This window comes from Scleropages formosus, chromosome 2 (assembly GCF_900964775.1).
Source record: "Scleropages formosus chromosome 2, fSclFor1.1, whole genome shotgun sequence".
NCBI classification, from domain to species: Eukaryota; Metazoa; Chordata; class Actinopteri; order Osteoglossiformes; family Osteoglossidae; genus Scleropages; species Scleropages formosus.
The window spans coordinates 29,220,901-29,243,510 of record NC_041807.1 but is presented as its reverse complement, the minus strand read 5'-3'; the positions used below and the strand labels follow the sequence as shown (position 1 = coordinate 29,243,510).

Below are 22,610 nucleotides of genomic sequence, written 5' to 3'. Positions count from 1 at the left end.
CTGCTGGACCCTGTGGTCATGTGGTCCTTTTTCATTGGTCTACCCCTCATGCATCTAGACTTGCAAAGAGATGTGCTGTTATCTTATCGATACGGAGAGCACGTCAAACCCACATTCGCCGTTAACGCGCCGTCTCAATCTGGGGCCGCAGCACAAACAGCTGAACACGAAACACGTTACGCTTCTTCTCAAGTCCTCATTCTCTGGCCAGTGCTGCACCGTGGCTGTCGAAAGAATGCTGCTGGAGCTCCGTGCTCCTAACACAGTGCTTTGAGTTGGTGTAGGATTCTTCAACTGGTACCTGAGGAAGGCAGTGCAAAGGTTTGCATCAGATCCATCATTTAAGGAATCCGGTTCTTGTAAACACATCACCGAGATGGGTGGCCTGTAGTGACAGCTCTTGCTGAAGTATTTTAACGCAGGCAGTGTTTTTTCATGTTTTGATGGACGACTCTTCTTGTAATTAATGCACTTCTACAAAACAGTTGCTGGAAAGCAGTGCCCTCTAAGTGGAAATTAGATTACGTAGTTCATCACTTGACTTCAGACCCTAGAATTAGCACTATCGCTGCTGAGTCTTGTGATTTTTTTCCATGTGACTTTTAAGGGAAGAAAAGTGAGTACTCGGAATGTAGGCCAAAACACAGTGCAAGGCTTCACTGAATATTTTGAATCAACAGAGCACACAATCTGGGTCACACCTATTTCTTAAGCATACATCACGTGCCTGTGAATCATGGGTGGTACGGAATGGCATCGGTATGGCTACAGCACAGGTGGAATAAAAATGAAGGGATGATGTAATTGATAATTGCTGAGAGCATTTTTACAGCGGGTTTGGTCAGGCCCTCCTCTCTGGTGGGTCTGGGGTTTGAGTCCCGCTCGGGGTGCCTTGTGACGGACTGGCGTCCCATCCCGGGTGTGTCCTCTCCCCCTCCAGCCCTGCGTCCAGTGCTGCCGGGTTAGGTTCCAGTTCACTGCGACCCCGGTTGGGACAAGTGGCTTCAGTCAATGTGTGTGTGTGTGTGTGTGTGTGTGTGTGTGTGTTGATGTGACGGACCTTAAACCCATTTATAAGTGACTGATGGAACTGTCAAATTATTGAACATTTAAAGATTCTACTGTATCACTTAAATTTTCATTAGTTGCCTGGCTATCACTCAATAGGTAAACATCAGATGTAATTATTTAATAAGGAAAAATCATTATTCTGCAACTTTGCCAGTCAGGTATTGTTGCATTGATAAAACATATTATTCAACTGCACTCACCTTCTTCAGGCTCAATTCGTGTAGATTTTTCAGTACTCACTTTCTGGCATCAATTTTTCGGCTATACTAATCTTCTTAAGCATTGCTTTCAGTCTCTTTCCAAAGACCGAAACATGTTTTAAAATGTGTGTTTTCCCTTCCTTCGGAATGTTGGCAAATATCTCGTTCAGCTATTTAACTCCGCCTCCACAGATCATACGCTCTTCATTTCTGCACTCGAAATGTTCTGTTTGTTTGTTGTGCATTACAATTATGAAACATTAAAATGTCATCATTTCATTTCCTGTGTATATGTCTGTGTATTAATAGCAGCAACACCACATGCTGCTGATTACATAGGGAGGTGAAGGTGAACAAATCTCCAAGAATCCCCCTATTTGCACAAGTGTGTGTAGTTGAGGTATTAAGACAAGAAGTCCTGTGGCTGCCTGTTTTAGAAGGTGTGACCGGACAGACGTGCTGCTGGATATTGGAAACAAGTCTTCGGAGTGTGAGAGGAAACCAGAGCACACAGTGGAAACACAAACACGGAGACCATGAGAACCCCACACAGACTGAGCCAGATTTAAACTCCCCAGATACTGCGAGGCACCAGTTCTACCCACTGGGCCACCAAACCACCATTACCTTACAATAATAATAAATATGTACAAATATTTTTAACCTCGGTTGTGTAAGTTTATGTATGTTTGGATACTTTCCAAAGTGACTAAATAACAATGTACAAAGATTGTTTTTTTAGTGCTGTGAAAAGAGAATTCACTGTTTTTAAAGCATTGCGAATGGATTTTTGTGACAAATGGAGATTGATACACATACAGGGAATCACATGTGAGCTCAAATGAGTACTGCCGGATCGAGTCCCCTGCGAGACTTTGCCCTCCTTCCTGTCAGCAGGAAGCAAAGCGGGCGAGAAGCTGGCCTACCTGCCTACAGCAGCCGTTGTCAGCCCCCGGTACTGCGGTGACATTAATCTTCCTCCCAGGCAGCACTGAAGGAAAGCCGGCCTTTCATCCACCTGCTTTCTCCTTCTCCCCTCTCCCGCTTCCAAGGACTGACGGGGGGCTTTGGTGTCCTGCTGAACACGCACGTGTCACTGGAGGTTGCTTTCCGAACGACAGCAGGCTTTTCTTCCCACACCAGCGTGTGAGGGACAGAGCAAAGCCTGAAAGTCTGACAGGGAGCGTTACCCACCACCTGGACCAGGAACGAATAACTCACCCAGCAGAGATTTTTTACTGATTATTATTATTATCATTATCATTACTATTTTTGTTATTATTCGTTTGCTGTTGGAGGGCGTGGTGGCGTAGCGGGTTTGGACCGGGTCCTGCTCTCTGGTGGGTCTAGCTTCGAGTCCCTCTTGGGATGCCTTGTGATGGACTGGCGTCCCGTCCTGGGTGTGTCCCCATCCCCTCCCCCTCCAGCCTTACGCCCTGTGTTACCGGGTTAGGCTCTGGTTCACTGCGACCCCGCTCTGGACAAGCAGCTTCAGACAATGTGTGTGTGTGTGTGTGTGTGTGTGTGTGTGTGTGTGTCTAGTTTTCCGTTCCTTTTTCCAAAGCAGCGTTATCCATTTTATTGGAGCAACTGAGGTTGAAAACCTTTGCTCAAGGGTACCATGGCAGGACCCTTCCTGAGACTTGATGCAGTACTAGCAGTCCTTAACCATTACAGTGCAAACTTCCCTTGGGGTGAATGAAGCAGAGCATTCCAGTGGGTGGGACTCCTGGGATCAGTGATGAAGAAGACTTCACAGCACAGGCAGCGCTTAGTCAAAACTTGTGAAACTCATACTGACTTATCGGGGCCAACTGGGGATTTTTGTTAGCTGAGTATGACAATAACTGTCTACTTAATGTTAAGCTCCTTGAATCTAAATGAGTAGCTCTAAAGTCAGCCTTCACACACAAAGACTTCTCTGTGGTTTTGTTTGTGGGAATTTTTCTTCATTTACAATAAATGTCTGAATTATTAACAGCAGTGCCGCTGTGCACTGATCAAATGATTTTTTTTTTTTTCCTCTCTTTGAAATTTGAAGTGTGTTTCTGCTTTCTGCTGAGACAATCTGTGGTTCTCCTGGGAAGTTGTGTTGCAACTGCCTATGGTAATGATCAGATCTATCACACGTTGCCTAGCTGCCTCGGTTGCCTCTATGACAGTTGCTCCACAGCTTTGCTGTGCAAGAATGTCAGAAAGTGCACGATACTGTGCATGGTGAGCAGCACACAGTGAACCACACGCTCAGGAAAATCAGATAGGCTCTTTTAACTTGACTGCATTCTGTACCAGGGGCTCCATTGCACTGAGGTGAGAGGAAAATTGATGCCGGTTGAGTTTCTTTTGACTGAAGGGTTGTCTTGTTGTATGTTTTATTGCTGCGGTACTTCCTGGTGAAAGATGAGGCCAAGTTCAGGGTGTAGATATTCCCCAGTGACATTCAGTGCTTCCCCCACCCATCAGCATTGTATCACTTCAGGTACATCGCTGTACATCGAAGAGTAAACGTTGACATGCAAGTATGTATCTCTGTATCTCTTCATCTGGGCTTCTGCTGTAGAAGGTAGTATGAAGAAAAATCTTGAGAGACAGAGAAATGTCTCTGAGGTCCAATCAAGACATGCAGGAATAAAGGATTAGAAAATGAAAAGCGAAAGAAGAAGCTCTGGCAAATGATATTATTCCCTAACCCCACTGCCGATCTCATCTCTGTTGATTGACATAACGCCAAGGAGTAACAGTGAAGCACAGAAACATGCTTCGGTGTTACTAAGCACCCCTTTCCTTTACTTCTTCTCATCCTTCTTTCCAGGCCTTGTGGAGCTGCCTGTTTGTGTGAGTGGGACCGCTGCCCGCTCCCCCAGCGCATGGCCTTCATGCCCACTTTCCCAGAGTACTCCTTGAGCAAGGTGCTGCTCTTGGGAGCCATCGCTGCCGCCTCTGCCTTCGTGGTGACCATCCTCATTGTGCTGCTGTGCGTGGGCTGCCACAGGTAAGACCCCCGCTCCCTGAACCCCGGCACCAATGCGCAGAGATATGCACTGGGATCGCGGCACCACCAAAGCATGTGTGACCGCAGCTTCCTTTTCCTCGATCTGTTTGTTACTGAGATTCGGGCTCTGAGTGCTCGTGCAAGCTATTAAGTAGGGCAGCCAGTGAGATGCACGTGTTTGTATGGCCGCTTGCAGAGAACAACAACTTTTACTCAGAGTGCACGGTATGTGCTCAGTACCATGCTAGTAACTAAAGGAACTTTCACAGAAACAAATGCAGCAGTGGTTATATTTCAGGCTTTGACATCATCTACTTACAACTATTTACCAGTTTATGCAGCTGGTTCATTTTGATTCAGTTGGTGAAGTATCTTGGACAAGGGTTCTACAGCAGGATTCAAACCAGGTCCTTTGATTATAAAGCAACGGCTCTAATGACTGTGATCCGCATTCTGTTCCTCGTTGCCATCGTCTGAAACAGTGGACACTGCATACATACAGCACTCTCTAACTCGGTACACGTGTCCTGTATTTATACATCCTTCATACTCACGGTCTTCGAAAACCAAACATGTCACACATTCGTCCTCCTCCAAAATCAAGGCTCTTCACACACGCGCCTTACTGCGTAAACTCCATCATACAGTTTATTTCTCTTGCAAGGACTAAATGCTTTTCAGCTATATTTTTGGAAAAGTGACCCACTTGAACATTGACATGTGTCAGGCAAGAGGACTGGAGACAGGAGGTAAGTGAATGGTCCCAATTGCGGGTTGGTTTTTATTTCCGAAAGAGTTCATTGGGTCAGACAAAGAGCGATGGTTGGGGACAGGCGAAGATCTTCGAGGCGCAGACGTCAATACGAGGGTGAAGCTAAACTCAGGAGTCGAGAGAGCACGGGGTCAGGAGCCAGGAGTCAAAGAACGAAGCAGGGAACTAAGGGCAAGGAGTAAACGCTGAGACTGCAAATCCACACGAGGAGGCGTTTGCAAGAATCCGCACCCCAGTGTGGTTACGGGGCTCCCTTTATACCTGGTCTTGTCAATGAGCCGCAGGTGCGGTCACTCGGCTTGTTCCCGGGGCGTGACAAAATGGTAACTTGTTGGGAAATGGATTCCCTCACATGATGGAAGACAAAGGGTGGGATAGATTTCTGGATGCTCTGCTTCATTAATTAAAAGTACGGGGTCTTTCTCTTTTATGGCCCTGAGCAGTCAACATGAAATGAATGCTAATAAAGTGGTTTATTGTCAGAGGCAGTCAGATGTCCTCCATTTGATATTGAAAGTATTATTATTATTATTATTATCACACACACACACACACACACACACATTGTCGGAAACCGCTCGTCCCAAGCGGGGTCGCGGCAAACCGGAGCCTAACCTGGCAATACAGGGTGTAAGGCTGGAGGGGGAGGGGACACACCTAGGACAGGCTGCCAGTCCATCGCAGGGCACTCCAAGTGGGACTCAAGTCCCAGACCCACCAGAGAGCAGGACCCAGTCAAATCTGCTGCACCACCGCACCAGACATGCACATTATTATTATTATTATTATTATTATTATTATTATTATAATAGCCTGTCTCCTTTTTTTGCCAGGGCAAGGAGACAGATCCCAACTAGACCAAGGGGCATTCAGTTGTGTTAACCCAGTGACCAGTCAGAGTCAGATTTGTGGCTTTGTTGTTGAAGGTTGTGGGGTCACATTTCATGAACCTGCAAGAAAGACACTTTAATCATATTGTTCCTACCACAAGCCATTTCCCTCCCGTTTATTGTAAAGTCGCTGTAAGACTACCTTACTCAAAAGCCAAGAGGACTGATTAAATGGCTTCTAGAAATTTGTCATTTTTTGCCTCTGTAATATTGCGCGTGCAACAGTCAGGGTTGTGGAGAAGGGAAAACTGTGCTGCTGACATTCATGCTTTCTCTGTCCATCAAAAGCCTCAACATCAGGAAGCTCAGGAAGTCTGGGAAGAGCTACTGGATTTTTGAAGCTGAAAAATATTGTTTGCTGAGCACAAACATAAAATTAATTGAATACAGAGAAGGTTATGATTGAGCGTCAACACAATAACAAATTGGCAGTCAAAACCAATACACAGACCGCTTATCGACGATATGAGCTGTAACGCGAGTGGTACTGCAGTGTGCGGACCAAAAAAGGCCAAGAAATTCCTGTCTTCATCAAGTTCATTGGAAAAAAAAATCTCAGCAGACTTGCAAACTATGTGAAAGGCACTATTAGTTTCCTCGGTGCGCTTGGAGCCTATCAATAATTTTTAGCTTGCCAAGTTATTATAGAGTTGACTCAATATGTACAAGAAGTCAGACAGCTGCCAGCTGGTATTGTGAAGCTATGCTGAGAAACACTTTAAAGTGTGAGGCATCCTGGGAAAAAAGGACGTGCTGCCATTGGTGTGTTCGACGGAGGGGGAGTTGGTGCGAAACAGACATTATTGTCAGAGTGGAGATGAGGTAATTGGCGGAGCGTCGAAGGGCTCGGGGGGATCGCGAATGTTTCATCTCTGCTTCACACCCACTCCTCCACCTACGGTACACCTGCGAGCGCTGCGGCTCCTCCGTCTCCCATGGCGACGGCTTTCCCACCGCTCAGGGGCGACACGTGACCCCGCTCACCTTAAAGCGCCACGAGCCTCCAGCCTCCTGTCAGAGGGGGCGGAAGGAGAGCGAGCTGCAAGTTGCATGAAGGTTCATTTGAGCAACACGCGCGTCCGTTTTGACACCCTTACATGGCTGTTAACAAAAAACAGTGCGTGGTTTCCATAGACAGGTGTGTTTTTAGTTTGCTTATATTGTGACTACGGTCTTTAATGCCAGCGTTTGCTGTCAGCTTTGTGACATATGTGAGCGCAGCCCACGGCACCTCACCCTCACACACACACACACACACTCCATAAGTGTCTGTGACAACTGAGAACATGGCTCCGTTATATTTATCTCCACCTCTGAAGCGTGGGCCTCACGCCTCTGTCTCCTTACCTCACGATTTTCAGGAAAGGACGGACAAAAAATGTGCAGTCGGACGGGGAGAGACACAGCCTTATGGACATGGTGAGTGACCAGGGCTGGGGCGAAGGGGGGGTCACCCCCAGACCCCGACTCCCGTGAAAGCCCTTTCCTCCCCGCGGTCACTCCAGCACGCTCACGGGCCGTCCCTTCCTTTCCGCAGGGTGCGCTACGCCAGTCCAAACTGCGCTCCATCAGCAAGTCCGACACCGGGCTGCACGAGATGAGCCGCCTGGCCTGTCATAGCAATGGTGAGTAGGCCAGGCCTCCACGGGAGGGGAGCGGCCATGGAAGCCCGCCTCCGCGGGTGGGGCCTTCACGCTCCTGTCGTAAACGCTGTACGCGGCTGGCTGAAAATTTTACCGATTCTTACTTCTACAAAACAATATTTCATCCACACCCCACAATGGTTTCAACGTGATTAACACGTAGTGTCTGTTAATCCTTGGGGTGCTCAATAGTGCGCTCAGTATTTTTGCATACATATTTCACACACACACACACACACACACACACACATTGACCGAAACCGCTTTTCCCAAGCGGGGTTCCGGCGAACTGGAGCCTAACCCGACAACACAGGGTGCAAGGCTGGAGGGGAAGGGGACACACCCAGGACGGGGCGCCAGTCCATCACAAGGCACTCCAAGTGGGACTCGAACCCCAGACCCACCAGAGAGCAGGACCCAGCCAAACCCGCTGTGCCACCGCACCCCCTTCATACATATTTCATGACCTATAATAATGTTTCATTGACTAAATGACATCAGTTCCTGGTGTCTGGCTTGTCCCATATCAGAACCTGTCCACTTTTTAAGTGGCCTGTTTAAAACATGGTCCTTATTGCTTTTAGACCACCATATACGGAATGGTCTGCGCTGTACATACTCACAGTACTGTCTAAAAGTTGCCTGGATAATCTGTTCTTAAACTGATATTATCAATATGTTTCTGTTGACCTAGATTTGAATCCGACCTTCTGAGCAAGGTACTTAAGCTGGGTTGCTCCAGTAAAAAAAAAATACCCTGCTGTACAATTAGGTAAAACGTTGTACTTAGTTGCTCTGGAGAAAAGCTTCAGATAAATGTAAATGTTTACATTTAGCTCAGTGCATCCAGGCTGTATTTTCTCTTCCCCATTGAGGGATGACTTGGTGAGGATTGTGACTGAAGCGTTAGTTCTTGTGTGAGCTGCAGGCACAGCTAAGCACCGACCAGCCAGCATGGACCTGCTCTACCTTCCCAGCCAGCGCTCCAACTCAGACGTGCGCAGCGCACAGACCCGCCTGCTTCCCAGGGCCCCCGCACCCCCCGCGGACGACCCCGAGCACACGTACTCCGAGGTGGGCCGGCGATCCTCCCCGCCCCGCGGCCTTGACGACGGCCTCTACGAGGTGGTGGGTGGCCGTGCGAAGACCAACGGGAAGGGGGAAGCCTGCAGTGGCAGCGGGGGGCCCCCCGTCACGGTCCCCAGCATGGCGCCCCAAGATCCCGTGACCGCCGAGTACGCCTGCATCCGCAAAGTCAGGAAGATGGACAGGACGACCAGAAAGGATAACGATGCGGCGGAGACACAGCAGCAGCGCTTCTCCAGCAGAGACCCCCAGCCCGGCCCCATGCAGCCCCACCCACGTAGCCACGAGGTGCCTCGCAAAAGCATGGAGCCCTTCCACATGCACTCCTTCCCAAAGGTAGGCAGCACTTCACCTCAGTGCATGGCCCTGTTTTCATTTGGCTGTTTTCCCTGCTGAGATTGTTTTTTCAGTTACCCGTTATTTCGCTCAAGATCCTATGACAAAAATAAAATGATACTAGCATATTACACAAAAATTCACCCCATGTTTTATTCAGCATTCGTTTTTGATCCAAGTTTGAATAACTTCCATAGCAAAGAGGGAATTCTGAACGTCATTTACTCGATTTCCCCACATAACAGAGCTCGCTTAAATCGCATGTGGGTTTTATTAGGTCTCTCTGTGTCAGTGTGTATCGACTGAGTTTGTCAATACCTGTACCATTGCTTTACCATAGGTTTACCATAGGTTGACCATCGGTTTATTTTATGAGACCTTTGTCATGCGGTGCTGGAAGATGGATGCGATTGCCACTGGATGGTGTAATCAACTGAAATACCTTTTTTTTTCTCCAGCTCTCCCGCCGAAACTTCCCGCACATCTCTGAATCGGTTACACGCAGTTATAGAATGGATTACGAGAGTGCAGTTTGTCAGGTTGCAGTGTCTCAAGAACACCAGCAGAGGGCAATGCATGAGGGCCTCGTTTTTAATCTGCGAAACAATGGAAGGTAGCAGAACAAAGGCCAGGGGTCGGCTACTCAGTAAATACATTTACATTACATTCACATTTTTTCACCTAGCAGACGCTTTCCTCCAAAGCGACGTACGTCTCAGCGAAAATACAACGTGTACGTTACATTAGGATAAAGAGACGTAGTTGCAGACGTGTGATTCTTAAGTAAACCTAGTTTGTTTCTTCCCACTTGATGCACTGATGTTCATTGCATGGGGGAGCGCGGTGGCGCAGTGGGTTGGGCCGCAGTCCTGCTCTCCGGTGGGTCTGGGGTTCGAGTCCCGCTTGGGGTGCCTTGCGGCGGACTGGCGTCCCGTCCTGGGTATGTCCCCTTCCCCCTCCGGCCTTACGCCCTGTGTTGCCGGGTAGGCTCCGGTTCCCCACGACCCTGTATGGGACAAGCGGTTCTGAAAGTGTGTGTGTGTGTGTGTGTGTGTGTGTGTTCATTGCATGAGTAGGTGCATAAAACTCAGGATATGTGAATCCTGATCACCACTAACTAATACTCTCCTGCAGTCATTTGATGGAAAAGCATCGCGATGGCTGCATCTCATGACCCCAACTGCAGGTTTAACTCCGATCAGCATCATGGTTTACACTGCACTCCGCGTGCGTTGTTTCTTCCGCGGCAGAGCTGCTGCATCTTCATCTCAGAGCTAAGAGAAGCGCAATTTTTTGACCTTTCGGGGGTCTTTAATGTGGCTGTGTCACACCTATGAACAGGGAAAGGGAAGAGAAGTATGGATGAGTGACCTAGTGTAAGTAGTGTATTTAGCAGTGTAAGTTACCTTGGTGAATAAGGTGTGTGGGCTGGGACCACTACGTAGTATCCATTGTAAGTTGCTTTGGAGAAAAGCATCCGCTAAATAAATAAACGTAAATGTAGAAGTCTTATTCACATTCAGCTGACATTCACACTTGCATTTAGTTATTATTGTATGCACTTTTGGTAAAAGAGTTTATTGAGGTGCAGATATGTGTCATTACTTAGTAGGGTCATCCTTCATTCCAGAATTCTGAACGTAACCAAGTCTGTTTCCATCGTACGAATAATGGATTCCCCAATAAGCAAATCAGGTTTTAAAGGCACTTAATTGTGCTGTATATTTATCACATGGAGGCCTCTGTGGAAACAAGGAAATAATCAGGCCAGTGGCCAAATGACAAGCCTTTCGTCCTACCTGTTTTCTGTCTCTTTGGAGCACAAACAGGCCGATTCTAATCTAATCTGTCATGAGTTAAGAGAAATGGTGCTGTTTAAACAAGCTCCAATAGCTGTGTTTACAGTGTGTGTTTCAGCGTCTTCGTGTATGTGTGTGAGCGCGAGGCAGAGATCCTGCGGCAGATGGCGGATCTCCGTGCAAATGCATGATGCACTTGAAAGTTTTTCCTGTGCAGAAATGTCGTCATGTGTGTGCTCGTGTGTCTGCTGAGGGAATGCATGCTTGCGGGGGCATATTTGTCGTGTGACACTGCAGACGTTTATGCGTGCGTGTCTGTGCACGCACCCTCGAGTGTACGCACATGATTGTGTGTTCAAGAGCATATGTGTCCTTTTCTGCGCATGTGTGCGTGTGAGTCGGTCCGCTCCTCTCTGCTGTCGAGCACATGTTGCGTGAAGTGCCAACACAGAGGGGATGATTATGTAAGGGTCTGGCCTGCAGCCAGGCTGTGAGTGTGTGTTTGGTATTAGAGACATCGAGGCAGAGGGAGGGGGTGAGAGAGCGAGAGAGCGAGAGAGCGAGAGAGAGGGGGGGAAGAAGCAACAAATAACAGGGGGAATAAATTGCACATAGCAAGAGTGTTCATGTCAAACACTGATGCACATCAGACTCACTTAAAAGTGGCTTTCATAAACTGAGGAATGCGGAGTTTACATACAAGTCTGCAGAAGGACAGTGATTCAGCCCCCTGGCAGAAAACTCCAAAACCAAAGCAAAGCAGTTAAATAAATTAAGGGTTTTTTTATAAGGCGTACGTGGTTTCGGGCTATTCTGTGGGGGACGAAAAAAAGAAGTATGCTTGTGATGCCAGCGCCTTTGATGGACAGGTCACTTCATTGGTTTGGCAAAGCACAGATTACAGTGAGGGATATCTTCATTTATTAGCCAAGGAAGAGCTAGTGATGAGGAGCTCAATGAAACGCGAGGCTGGCATATGATTTCCATTATAATTTTAGTTTGTTTTCAGTGCCACTGTATGACGGCCTGTGGATTTCACAGTGGATGCTACATCTGTAGAAAGAATGTTTATATGAAACTCATTATATTAATCACCACACTTTCCGGAATACTGGGAAGCTCTGCGGCTAATCCGTTTATCGCATGTGCATTAAGGAGCGAGGGTGGAAGCTTACTTCGCCGTGAGTGACATAAACTCTGTGCGGCCTCATACGCTGCAGCTGCTTGAGGCACGGAGATCCATGCTTTTTAATTAAACAATCGTGCACGTGCAATATGATATCCCCGTCAGCCGGTGTCGATCTGTTTGCAAGAGGGATGACTCCTAAAGCTGCGCCGCCATCACCATTTGTGCAGGATGCCGTCACGAGCTTGACGCGGTCGAGCGGATGAAAACATCATGTGCTCCGTTCAGTTGAGCAGCGTGCAGTGCGGGACGGGGTGAACGCTAATGAGAACCTCTGTCTTGTGTGCTCTTTTGAAGAGCGTGTGATGCACGTACTTCCATTCAGAGGCTGATCACAGGGCTGCCCTCGGTGTCAGACTGGGGAGCTTGATAAGTGTAAACCAGGCTTTTTTTGTACAGAACACAAAAGCAATACATGCAGTGCATAGTTGCACATGTCCTTCGGAACTTCCGGTTTCCTTCCAGAATTCTGCAAGGTCTCAAAATACATCTCTGATTTAACAGCTCCATAAATCAACACGACACCATCTATCACCGCGCCTTTGTATTTCCTATCAACAACAATTCTCTACGCTGCTACTCCTGCAATTTTCCAAAAAGATGGCATCAGACAAAACGAACTATGCTTAGATAATACGTGTCTGTATCTAAAGCTCTTCATCTGTTGTGAAATACACTTTTTTCACGCTTGTATTTCTCTTTGGAGAAAAGTGCCTGCTATATTCATAAATGTAGGCCTACATGTAAATCTAGATGTTAAAATACTTATGCCATGCTGCTGACACACCCCCAGACCCAAAGCAAAGCATGCTGCCTGTGCTCAGTAATACTTGTTTACTCTTATGCTTGCCCTCCTGGGTCACTTGGATGTGTAACCATAACTCATACGCGGCCTCGCAGAGCGGCGCAATGGCGATTGGGCTCATGCTGGTGTCTGGTCTCTGTCTGCCAGGAGTCTATCTTCATGGGGAATGGAGAACAGTACATATGGAAACCACCGGAAGAAGATGACATCGTCGTGCCCCAGCCTGGGCTGCCAGGTGCTCTAAGCAATGTCCATGGTGAGAATGGTCAGGATCGTTCTGCAGAGGTGAGGATGGCACCACGGGAAGGTGACCGCACCGACTGTGGTAGCTTGAAAAAGTATGGGGCAAACTGGATTATGTTCTCACAGCAGGAGCACGTGTCATAACATCTTATGTTAACAGTATTTTTTTTCAATTCAGTCCTTATTTGAAGAAGTGATATTTAAAGATATTTTTGTGCAATGTTTGAACAGGAAGTGGAAGGACAGAGCAGCACACATGGCAAATTAAGGACACTTGTGATTCTGGGCTTTGGGAGGAACTAGAGGAAGAACACTTAGCCTAACACTTGGGTTCCAGGGAGTGTTGAGTCTTTGCTGTGACAAATGACCTCCGGATCAGTGCAGTTGTGCCATCTTCTGCATGGGATTGTGAGGGGAGGAACGTCAGGGGAGTTTTTGTACCGAAAACAACATTATTAAGGCTACAAAGAAATGCAACGGTTATTGAAAGGGAAAGATGTGTTATACTGGAAATAAGTGCTGCAGAAAATATCAGTTCTATGACTGCAAAACACAGCGTGACTGTAGAAACTGTATAAAACTGCATTACAAGACTAAAGGTGTCCTTTAATAATCATGCGCTTGCATGTAAAGCTCTTGTGGGATGCAGTTTTGTATACTTTGGGTTGTACTTTGCATTGCACTGTACATCACACACAAAAATGTTAATGTGAGACTGCATTTTTGTGCAAAAGGGAATGGAGCTGGAGAAATTGCAGTATGTGTTGGGGGATCCTAGAAACAGATGCCTGCACTCTACCTTTGCTCTAAAGCTGGAGTTTAACCTGTGGCGGTCTGGACAGAGATAGGCTATCACTAGTGTGTGCAGAACTGGGGCAGTGTGGTACTAAGCTTCTCTCTCCTGTCCAGGCCCTGGGACTCAGTCGGTTGTTTACATTTACGTCACTCGCAACATGTTTCATTTCCACACTACCAAACCACTGACTGTTTGGGCTCTGACATCCTGGGGACTCTGGTTCTAAAAGACTCTTCTGTAAACAAGCAATCTGACTACTCCAGGTTTGTGTTAATCTTTAGTGCCCTAGCCCACAGTTGGGGAGCATGAGGATGCGTCGATGCTTTAAACTGATGAGTTGGATTTAGTGTTAAGGGAAAACCTTATTTTTCAATTCTGCAATTGCAGTTGTCCTCCAGACACAAGTGATTTGTGTTGACAAAAAACCAAAGAGGGGTTAACATCCTGAAGATATGTATTAAGGTTATGAGAATAGCCAAACCAGCACCAACAATGTGTAGAGTGGAAATGCAGAGTGACATCTGAGTGGATGCCAAATTCTTTTTAGAATTCTTTTTTATTAAATGGAGACATTTATATTCCAAGCACCCCGGTGAAAAGGTTTTGAGCAACCATGATGTTAATGTTCTGCTAAGAACTCCAACACTACTGAAAACAGAACCAAGAATTGTGATTGTTTGACAGTTTGAAAGAAGTAACCCATTTAGGACAGACAAGCGTAACCCTGACAGAAGCAGCCCAGCAACATGACTGCGTGGTTGGAGGTGCAGTGGAAGCTAAAACAATATATGAGGAAAAAAAAGCTTCTCAACAGCTGTTGCAGAATTTCAAGACTTCTGTTGTCTTGCGATTTCCTCCCTAAGCAGCCATATGTACACCACAGAGTAAAGCCTGTCTGCCTTTGTTTGAAGAGCTAATTAATGGAGGAGACACTTTGGGTAGAGGGAGGGCAGCCACAGCGCACTACCTTTGTATCTACTAGTTATCTACTTTGGGAAACAAGGCTAGTGCAAAGACACTCCACAGCGGACTTATTAAAACATCCTCCACCATGAAATAGTCAAGAGTTTTTTTTGAAATGACTCAAAAAAACCCAAAATGTATCTTTATTATTCTTTTCTCCCTCCTAGCCAAGACTATCTGTGTTAAAAATATCATTATTCCCAATCATGAACTGTATGTGACATCCTTTCTATAGAGGTAGAAAATGTAACCTGCTGTAATCCCTTCTTTGGCCAACTATGGCAAACCCCTGCATCAACATATGCATCTGTATGGTAGAAAGAGATTAAATGCCAGTGGGGATCAAAATCATTCCAGCATGCAGGGAGAGCTGCACACTTGGCCTCATGGCAAGGGTAAACAAATAGTATCCCAGAATGCCTCAGCTTAGGTGATGACAAATCAATGAGATGAAGGAGATGAAAAAGCTCTCCTGTCAGTAGGCTGAGCTCTCACTCCAGGCTGTCTAGGTGCCATTCAATGGTTAGCAGTGGATCCTAGAAAATCACCAAGCCGAAGAAACAGGCGAAACCTGCTTGCCAGTGAGTGCATCCATAGTTGATACTGAATTCTCTAGATGTTACTGTTAATACAGTACAGAAACATGACTTCACGTATAATCATGGTAGGTTGAAAACCGGTTTCCCCTTCAGCATTCCATGCAGGTTTCCGGAATATGCTGTTGGATATTTAACAGACTGTCTGCTTGTGGAGTGGCACTTTTGCAGTTTTCCATCAGCTTTGGCAGACAGGAGCATTTTCACTGGATTACAGCTAGCAGCATGTCCCTAATACATCCCGAATACATACATGTCCAAGCAGATCTCTGTCACAGTTATGGCTACACATTTATTTATATACACTCATATATGAGCATATATTTATGTACATACCTAACAGACATATTCATATCAACATATTTATACATAATAAACATTCACATTAAATCCTTCATGACAGGTTTTTTCAACTATTACTGACCTTTCTATGTTCAAAAATTTTTGCTGCAGAGCAAAAATAGCCTGCACTTCCACTTGTCACCATTAGTTGGCAGTAAAATGGATTCAGAAGGTACACACACACGCACAATGTCTACAACCGCTTGTCCCAAGCAGGGTTGGGGTGAACAGGAGCCTAACCCGGCAACACAGGGAGCAGGGCTGGAGGGGGATGGGACACACCCGAGACGGGACGCCAGTCCGTCGCAAGGCACCCCAAGCAGGACTCGAAACCCAGACCCGCCAGAGAGCGGGTACAGGTCAGAAGGTATAGGAGGTGAAAATAGCCTTGATTACAAGAGCTTCTACAATGTTTACCATGTTTACAGCTCCTGTCTGGTTTTCCTGAATTTGATAATCAGTAAAAATGTTAGGAATTCTGTACATGTGTCAGGGCAACAGTCAGCAAAGAATAGAGTTAATGAATATGATAAATCTTCATTTTGAGTCATTTTGAATTAGTTTTAATGTAGCTTGAACTTAGAACAAATGTTAAATGTTTTACAGATTATTCAAAAACTCATACGGTTCATACGGTTATCCAAGACTTTTACAGAAAGTACCCAGTAAATAAATAGATATGTGCCTATTATTACACTCTTTTGTTTGTAAACTGAAAAGTAACAAAATCCCGACAAACACACATTTTTATGGGTCGGTCCCGTCCTCACCACCACATTTGTCCGCTGAGGCAAATGAGACATTTAGTCTGTATTTAAGGTAAAACACTTCCAACACAATCCTCTATTACACTTCTACTTACTCTTCCTTCTCTGCTCCACTGTTTTGTTTGCTTGTGGCACCTAGTGTGCAGGCAGAACATGGCACTTTTCTATTCATTCATTTGAAAATAGACTTTCATGGTATTTCAAGTTAATAAAAGTATGGAAACATATCTCGGTGGTATTTTAATACATTTTGATTTGACACAGAATTAGCAATTAATGTGTTATTTGGATTTGAAAGCTCTTGTTAACATTTCTCTAAAAAAATGTGTAAGAGCGCTCTGAACACTTAAAAAGTACGGCAGCATGTTTTTCTGATACTGCCAATGGGATTCTCATTTTTAATCAATTCATTTAACACACTTCTAAATCTGTTTGCCAGTTACACAAAAATTTTGATTTTTAAACGATTCTTTTTATGAGTAACTAATATATTTATTCAAACTATGGTGACTGGAGTTTAAATTAATACACACTCAGACAGCCGTTCCACTTAGACAGACAGTCTGTTGTGTGCCATTTATCCTGAAGGTATTTAGTAACAGTTATATCACAGATTGTATAAGAAAAGCTTTTTTACCCAAAACACTCAGTCACATGTCGTGCCAAAAGAAACCTAAGCCGATATCAAAAACAGTTGCGGTCAAGACTCCTATGTACTAAAAAATGAATGGGTCTTGGAGGGGGCATGAACTGTTATTTACTACTTCTAATAAATATATGTCTTGAGGGAAGATGGAGTAATGATGCTCACAAACATTTGACACAAGGAGACAAAAGACGACCCTAATAACAGGAATGCAGACTTCCACTAAAATGAAGCAAGAGTGTCAGCCAAAACTAAAGTCAAAACATGAAAACAGACACACACTTCCTTTTGCTATTCAGACTATATTTCTGTAGTAAATATAATTTCAGTCCTTTGCTGTACTTTTTCTCTTTTTTCTTTACAACAGAGTTATATAGGGGCAGGAAACAGTACATTGCCATGAATTTTCTTTTACTGAAAAGTTTCAGAGTACATGACAGGTGACACACTGAGCCTTTGATAAGACTTTTATCTGCAGTCTGCCCAGCTTCATACTCCACTCTGTCATTTCCACATCTTCATCCAATGAACATTTATCAATCTGTTTACTGATTAATTAGCCAGTTACACATTATGCATTTTTCTGAGGCGACCTCAAATCTATAATAGGTATTTTTTTGGCCGAAAAACATTTTTCAGGAAAAGTACAAATTACGGTTCATAGATGTGTATTCCCCTGTAATAAGCTAGCAGAATCATGATATATTGCAGTAGATCGCAAGTTGGTTTGTTTTGCAGATTGCAGAGATGTACTCCAAAGTGTGTAAGCCTACCAAGAAGTGGGCACAGACGTCTCCCCCCACATCACAGGAGAGCAACGGGCAAAGAAACCCACCTCGCTCCTCAGGCAGTGAGGAGAGTGATTCGGGGACAGTAGCAAGCCAGACCTGGTCGGCGGAGGAGCAACAGGATGGTAAGAGCACAGCAAATCCTATGGCTGATCCATGCTACGAGTTCATCGGGGGAAGCACGGAGGAGGCAGATCCTGCTTACGAAACCATCGACACCAACTGGAAGCGTGACAGGCCTCCCAATGCCACACTGAAGCTGAAAGAGAAGAAGCAACAAGTATCAACCAGAGTGCTTCCTGGAGAAAACTTCTATGAGAGCATCAATGATGCAAAGCATGGATTGGCCAACTCCAGCACAACCACCATCTTCACCTTTAACGACGGCATGGAAATGTACGTCACCGGGCTGTAGTGCTTCTCCTTCTTCTCCAGGACCTGCAGTTCTTCATGTTCCCAACTTCACTTGGTCGTTATTAATGTCTGCTTCTATAACCTGGGGTGCCCTCTTCAAGTAACTGTCAATGGCAGTTAACTGCCCACATATCAAGTGACAGCTGTCATCTGCAGCTAATTTCACAATCTGTTATCATAACAGATTTTGTTGTTGCACTAGCTGAAATTTCTACCAGAGGGTATTACATTATAGAAGTTACTACAAAGATGACTGCAGAACTCATTATCCAGAAAGACCAAGTCAAAATTGCTTGCTGAGGCAATGCAATAAGGGACAATATACATTTCTCTCTATACTTATGCTTACATAGTTAATGTTCATGCTAATGCTCACATTCAAGTCATATCTATCTTGCTTCAAATGTTTTCTCAGTGTCTAACATATCAACCAGGCTTTCTTTGCATTAACAGCATACTATTGTGGATTTTCAGAGGTTATACAGTACGTACACTGGGGCATTGTGACAGCTATGTGTTTGGTTGGGTCGCTGCAGTGGTGTTCTGCAGTATTGTAGTGCTCTCCACTATCACCTAAATGGGGTAGTCTGAGATTTAAACCTAAGTGCATACTCACATTTCACAAAACAAATCAAACCCTAAAAGTGAGGCCTCCAAGTGTTGCCTATAGTTTCTGTTTGTTTGCTATTGGTGATTAAAAAGATATAAAGTCTTAAGCTGATATTGGACATACATATATTTTGCATGGAAACTTGTGCCCAGTCCTGGGAATTTTGACAGCGGGGGGTTAATTTTTCAGTGTGAAAAAGGTTTCCATTTGGAAGAAAGCCTTTTCATGCCTTTCTCTTATTTAGAATTGTTAGGATTAACACCAGATTTCTCAGTGGTTGTAGTTTATGTGTCATTTCTTTTGTGAGTAGTTAGCAGCCAATTCATGAGTATGGATAGGCCTCAAGGCTACAGTTACACTGTGCAAAAAGTCATAAGGGTTTTTAATCCCACACAGCTTATTGGCATAATTATAGCAGTGCCGTGACTCTTTTCCAGCGCTCTAAGTCACAGTCTCTGGGTTCTACTGTCAGTGGCTAAAGGAATCCAAAGAAAACAGAGTAATGAGCACAAAACTGCTAGCCAGAGTTTTTGGAATCTTGCCTCTTATTCTAGTGCTCGGTACTCATTCTATTATAAACAAACATTTTCCCATGTTGCCTGAGAAATGCGATTTATAACTAAAGTATTACAGGCAGCATAATTCTTGACACAGAAGATGAATAAATGAGCTCAGGGAAAGAAATGTAATGCTGTATTAGATAGAATAAATACTTATTGGTTTTAACAGCTCTCCTTAATGAAAAGGTACAGGGAAAAAGTCAGGACAACCACAGTGAACTATTAAAACTGACCCTATGTCACTTTATTTTAAGTTAGAGATGTAGTCTATATTTTCTTACAAGCAGTGTTTTTTTTTATATTGCAAAGTGAGTGAAGCACATTATACATGACTTTCAGGCAAAATCACTGCCATATGTATATGTTCTGTTTTATTTATGCTGTTGATGCAGATTGCCTGCTTGAACATGCATGCAAATAGAAATATGTATAGTGATACCTGAGAATAATTTTTTTGCTGTTATTGCTTTGTTCATTATTTAAGGGAGAAAAAAGTTTTTATCAGAACACAATGACATTTTATTTCAGATTAAGCTTTTTCCGCAGTGCAGAGTAAAGTAGTTCATAGGTAGCACACACCCATGAAAAAGCAAGAGGATATAAGCCAGCAGTGGATGAAAAGTCTGTGTTTACTCTATGAGCGGAGCATAAGGCTGGAGGAAAAAGCAGGCCAAATCAAGGAGGGCAAGTAAGCCAGCTGCCCCCCCATAATTAAACAGCGTCCTTGAAACATGCTGCTGAGGGAGGTGATCGACTCCCCGTGGCCTGTCCTGTTCTTCTCATCCTCAGACCCATCCAGTAAAGAACAGGCATGTTTTGTGCACCAGTTCAATCTTTGATCTAAACCCCCTGGGGAAATAAAGTTTTGACCAGCCCCCTTACGTTACATCAGCTGCAGTAACAGTGGGTGTAATGTCTGAAATCACAGATGAAAGAGCTGGCAAAGACTGGATTTCAACCATACCGGGACAGTTAAGGAATACTTCATAGTTTTGTGTCATTTTCAGCCACTTTTTGAGACAACTTTGAGACCAACAACAATACATCGGGAATGCATCACACGGTAACAGCTATCTATATACAGTATATCAAAGAAAGAGCACCAAAATATTTAATACTCCTCACTGTTCTCAGTGCCTGTAGACACTGGCAGAATATATGTATATTTCTTGAACATTATGGTTTACCACAAATTTGCTTATTTTGTGTGGTATGTTGAAACAATTAAAGACGAGAAAAATGTCATAGATACTGTTTAACAATCAAAGATCTTTCTTTGGTTGTGTTTCATGTGTACATCTTGTTATAATTCATGAACATGTGTAAGAGCACTTAACTTCTCTGTCATTACAAATATATCCTGGTAACCTAAACAGACGATGTCCAACTGAATTTAGTGCGGCAGCTACTGTATATTGTATGTTTGCTGAAAGAATACAGGGTTTACTTTTAAAATATATATCATGAAGCTGTGTAACTATGTGCTAAAATGATAAAAGATTGTAATGTTTTATATCAGAAATGTTATTCATTTAAAAATGCTAGTGAAGTTTTTACTTTTGTAATAAAGTAGCACCTTAAAAGTGAGCATCTCCAGTGCCTTTTGACTTTTCATTTACCCCATTCAATAATGTAAGGCAGGATATGTTTCACTGTTGCTGATAATTAGTGCCACTGAGTCAATGTCAGCTGTTGGGAACCACAGTGCCTCTAGAATGCTGTCTTCAACATGTATTGAAAGGAGCATGTTGTTGTTACTGCGTTCGAGCCCATGCAGCATGTTTAGTGTGACAGAAAAAAATCTGTTTGAACAATTCCTGTTCTTTTTTTACTGTGAATAAGTCTCCGCATCTGAACATCTTCTCCTTCTTCCAGCTCTGCCAAGTGCTGGTCTGTGTATCCCTTAACGTTGATCATTGTCCCCAAAAAGCAAAAATTGTCACTGACTTATATTTCAATACTTCTGGCATTAAGGTATACAACTATATTCCAAAAAGCTTTTCTGTGCCATTCAAAATTTCTGCAGATATTGATTCAATCTGCACAGATATACCTTGCAATGTACTTCGGCACAATATTATACACATATCCGCGTATATACATTTTCTTACCTCCACAGCAGGTAAGTATCATGTTTAACATATCTGCAACGCGTTGTGCCAGTTTTTTTTTGGTAGAAAATAAATGATGTGGATTTAATTTTGGGATCATATACTTAAATATACCGACATAGTTTCGACACGACGAGCTTGTTGAGGCTTTTTTCAGCCTCGTCCAGTTTCTTGACCTCCTAAAACCACACGACATAGCCGCGACTGCGACAGATGTGTGAATATTCAGATAAAACAACCAACGTAAGAATGTGGGAAGATGAATAAAACGCAATTTAGAGGCGTTTGCATAATTCCTGGCAGGAACACACACAGGCACTCGAGCTTCGTCCTGCCGAACTGTGGGGAATGAATGTTACTCATTAACCCGAGGCCACCGATAACGTTGAAATGCTCACTCACTGCCTCTTGTACTTCTAACAGTAAAATCATGTTCAAACTTTACGCAGCAGACAGAAATATGTTCGTGAGGAATATATCATCATCAGCTCGAGAGCTTATAATCACTTTGGGGTACAATATACACGTTGGAGGTGTGTGGGTCTGAGCGAAACTTGGCTGTGGTGATTTTGTTCGCGTTACACTTTCTGTTTCCGCAAACTCGACGGCAAAATTCTTCTTGCGCATATTTCCTGTTCAGCTTAACTTAAATATATCAATTTAAAACTCCGGTGTTTCTAATGTAACACCGAGTTCTTTTATTTCTTAAAACGGCAGCAGTGAGAAATCAACGGTCGCTTTAAGAAGCTCACGAGACCGTTTCGTCCCACAAAAGCTGCACGGGCTGTAACGCGCCGCTGTTCCATGTCTCGTTCGACCTGCGGATCTTAAATCGATCAAGTCTCGTCTGTTTACGCGTTAGCGCTGCACTGAGGGAGGGGCCGCACAACGGGAGCCAGCGCACGTACTTCTCATGTGGGGGGAGGGGTCCTACAGCGTGCTAACCGCCGCTCTCTTATTCTGCAATTTTATTTTAGTACCGAAATCGTGGAAA

General features: G+C 44.5%; 1 protein-coding gene across 2 annotated transcripts in view; it reads left to right on the top strand.

Annotated features, from left to right (window-relative positions):
- LOC108936928 (uncharacterized) overlaps positions 1-20,962 on the top strand; it is a 36,154-nt gene extending 15,192 nt beyond the window's left edge. For both annotated transcript variants that reach the window (XM_018756582.2, XM_029249815.1), the window contains exons 2-7: positions 4,084-4,263; positions 7,287-7,344; positions 7,463-7,550; positions 8,497-8,990; positions 12,928-13,065; positions 17,872-20,962. In XM_018756582.2, the coding sequence (XP_018612098.2) occupies positions 4,139-4,263; positions 7,287-7,344; positions 7,463-7,550; positions 8,497-8,990; positions 12,928-13,065; positions 17,872-18,336 (1,368 nt within the window). In that variant the 5' untranslated portion in view covers positions 4,084-4,138 and the 3' untranslated portion in view covers positions 18,337-20,962. The remainder of the gene's footprint in view (positions 1-4,083; positions 4,264-7,286; positions 7,345-7,462; positions 7,551-8,496; positions 8,991-12,927; positions 13,066-17,871) is intronic.
- Positions 20,963-22,610: the final 1,648 nt, after the last annotated feature.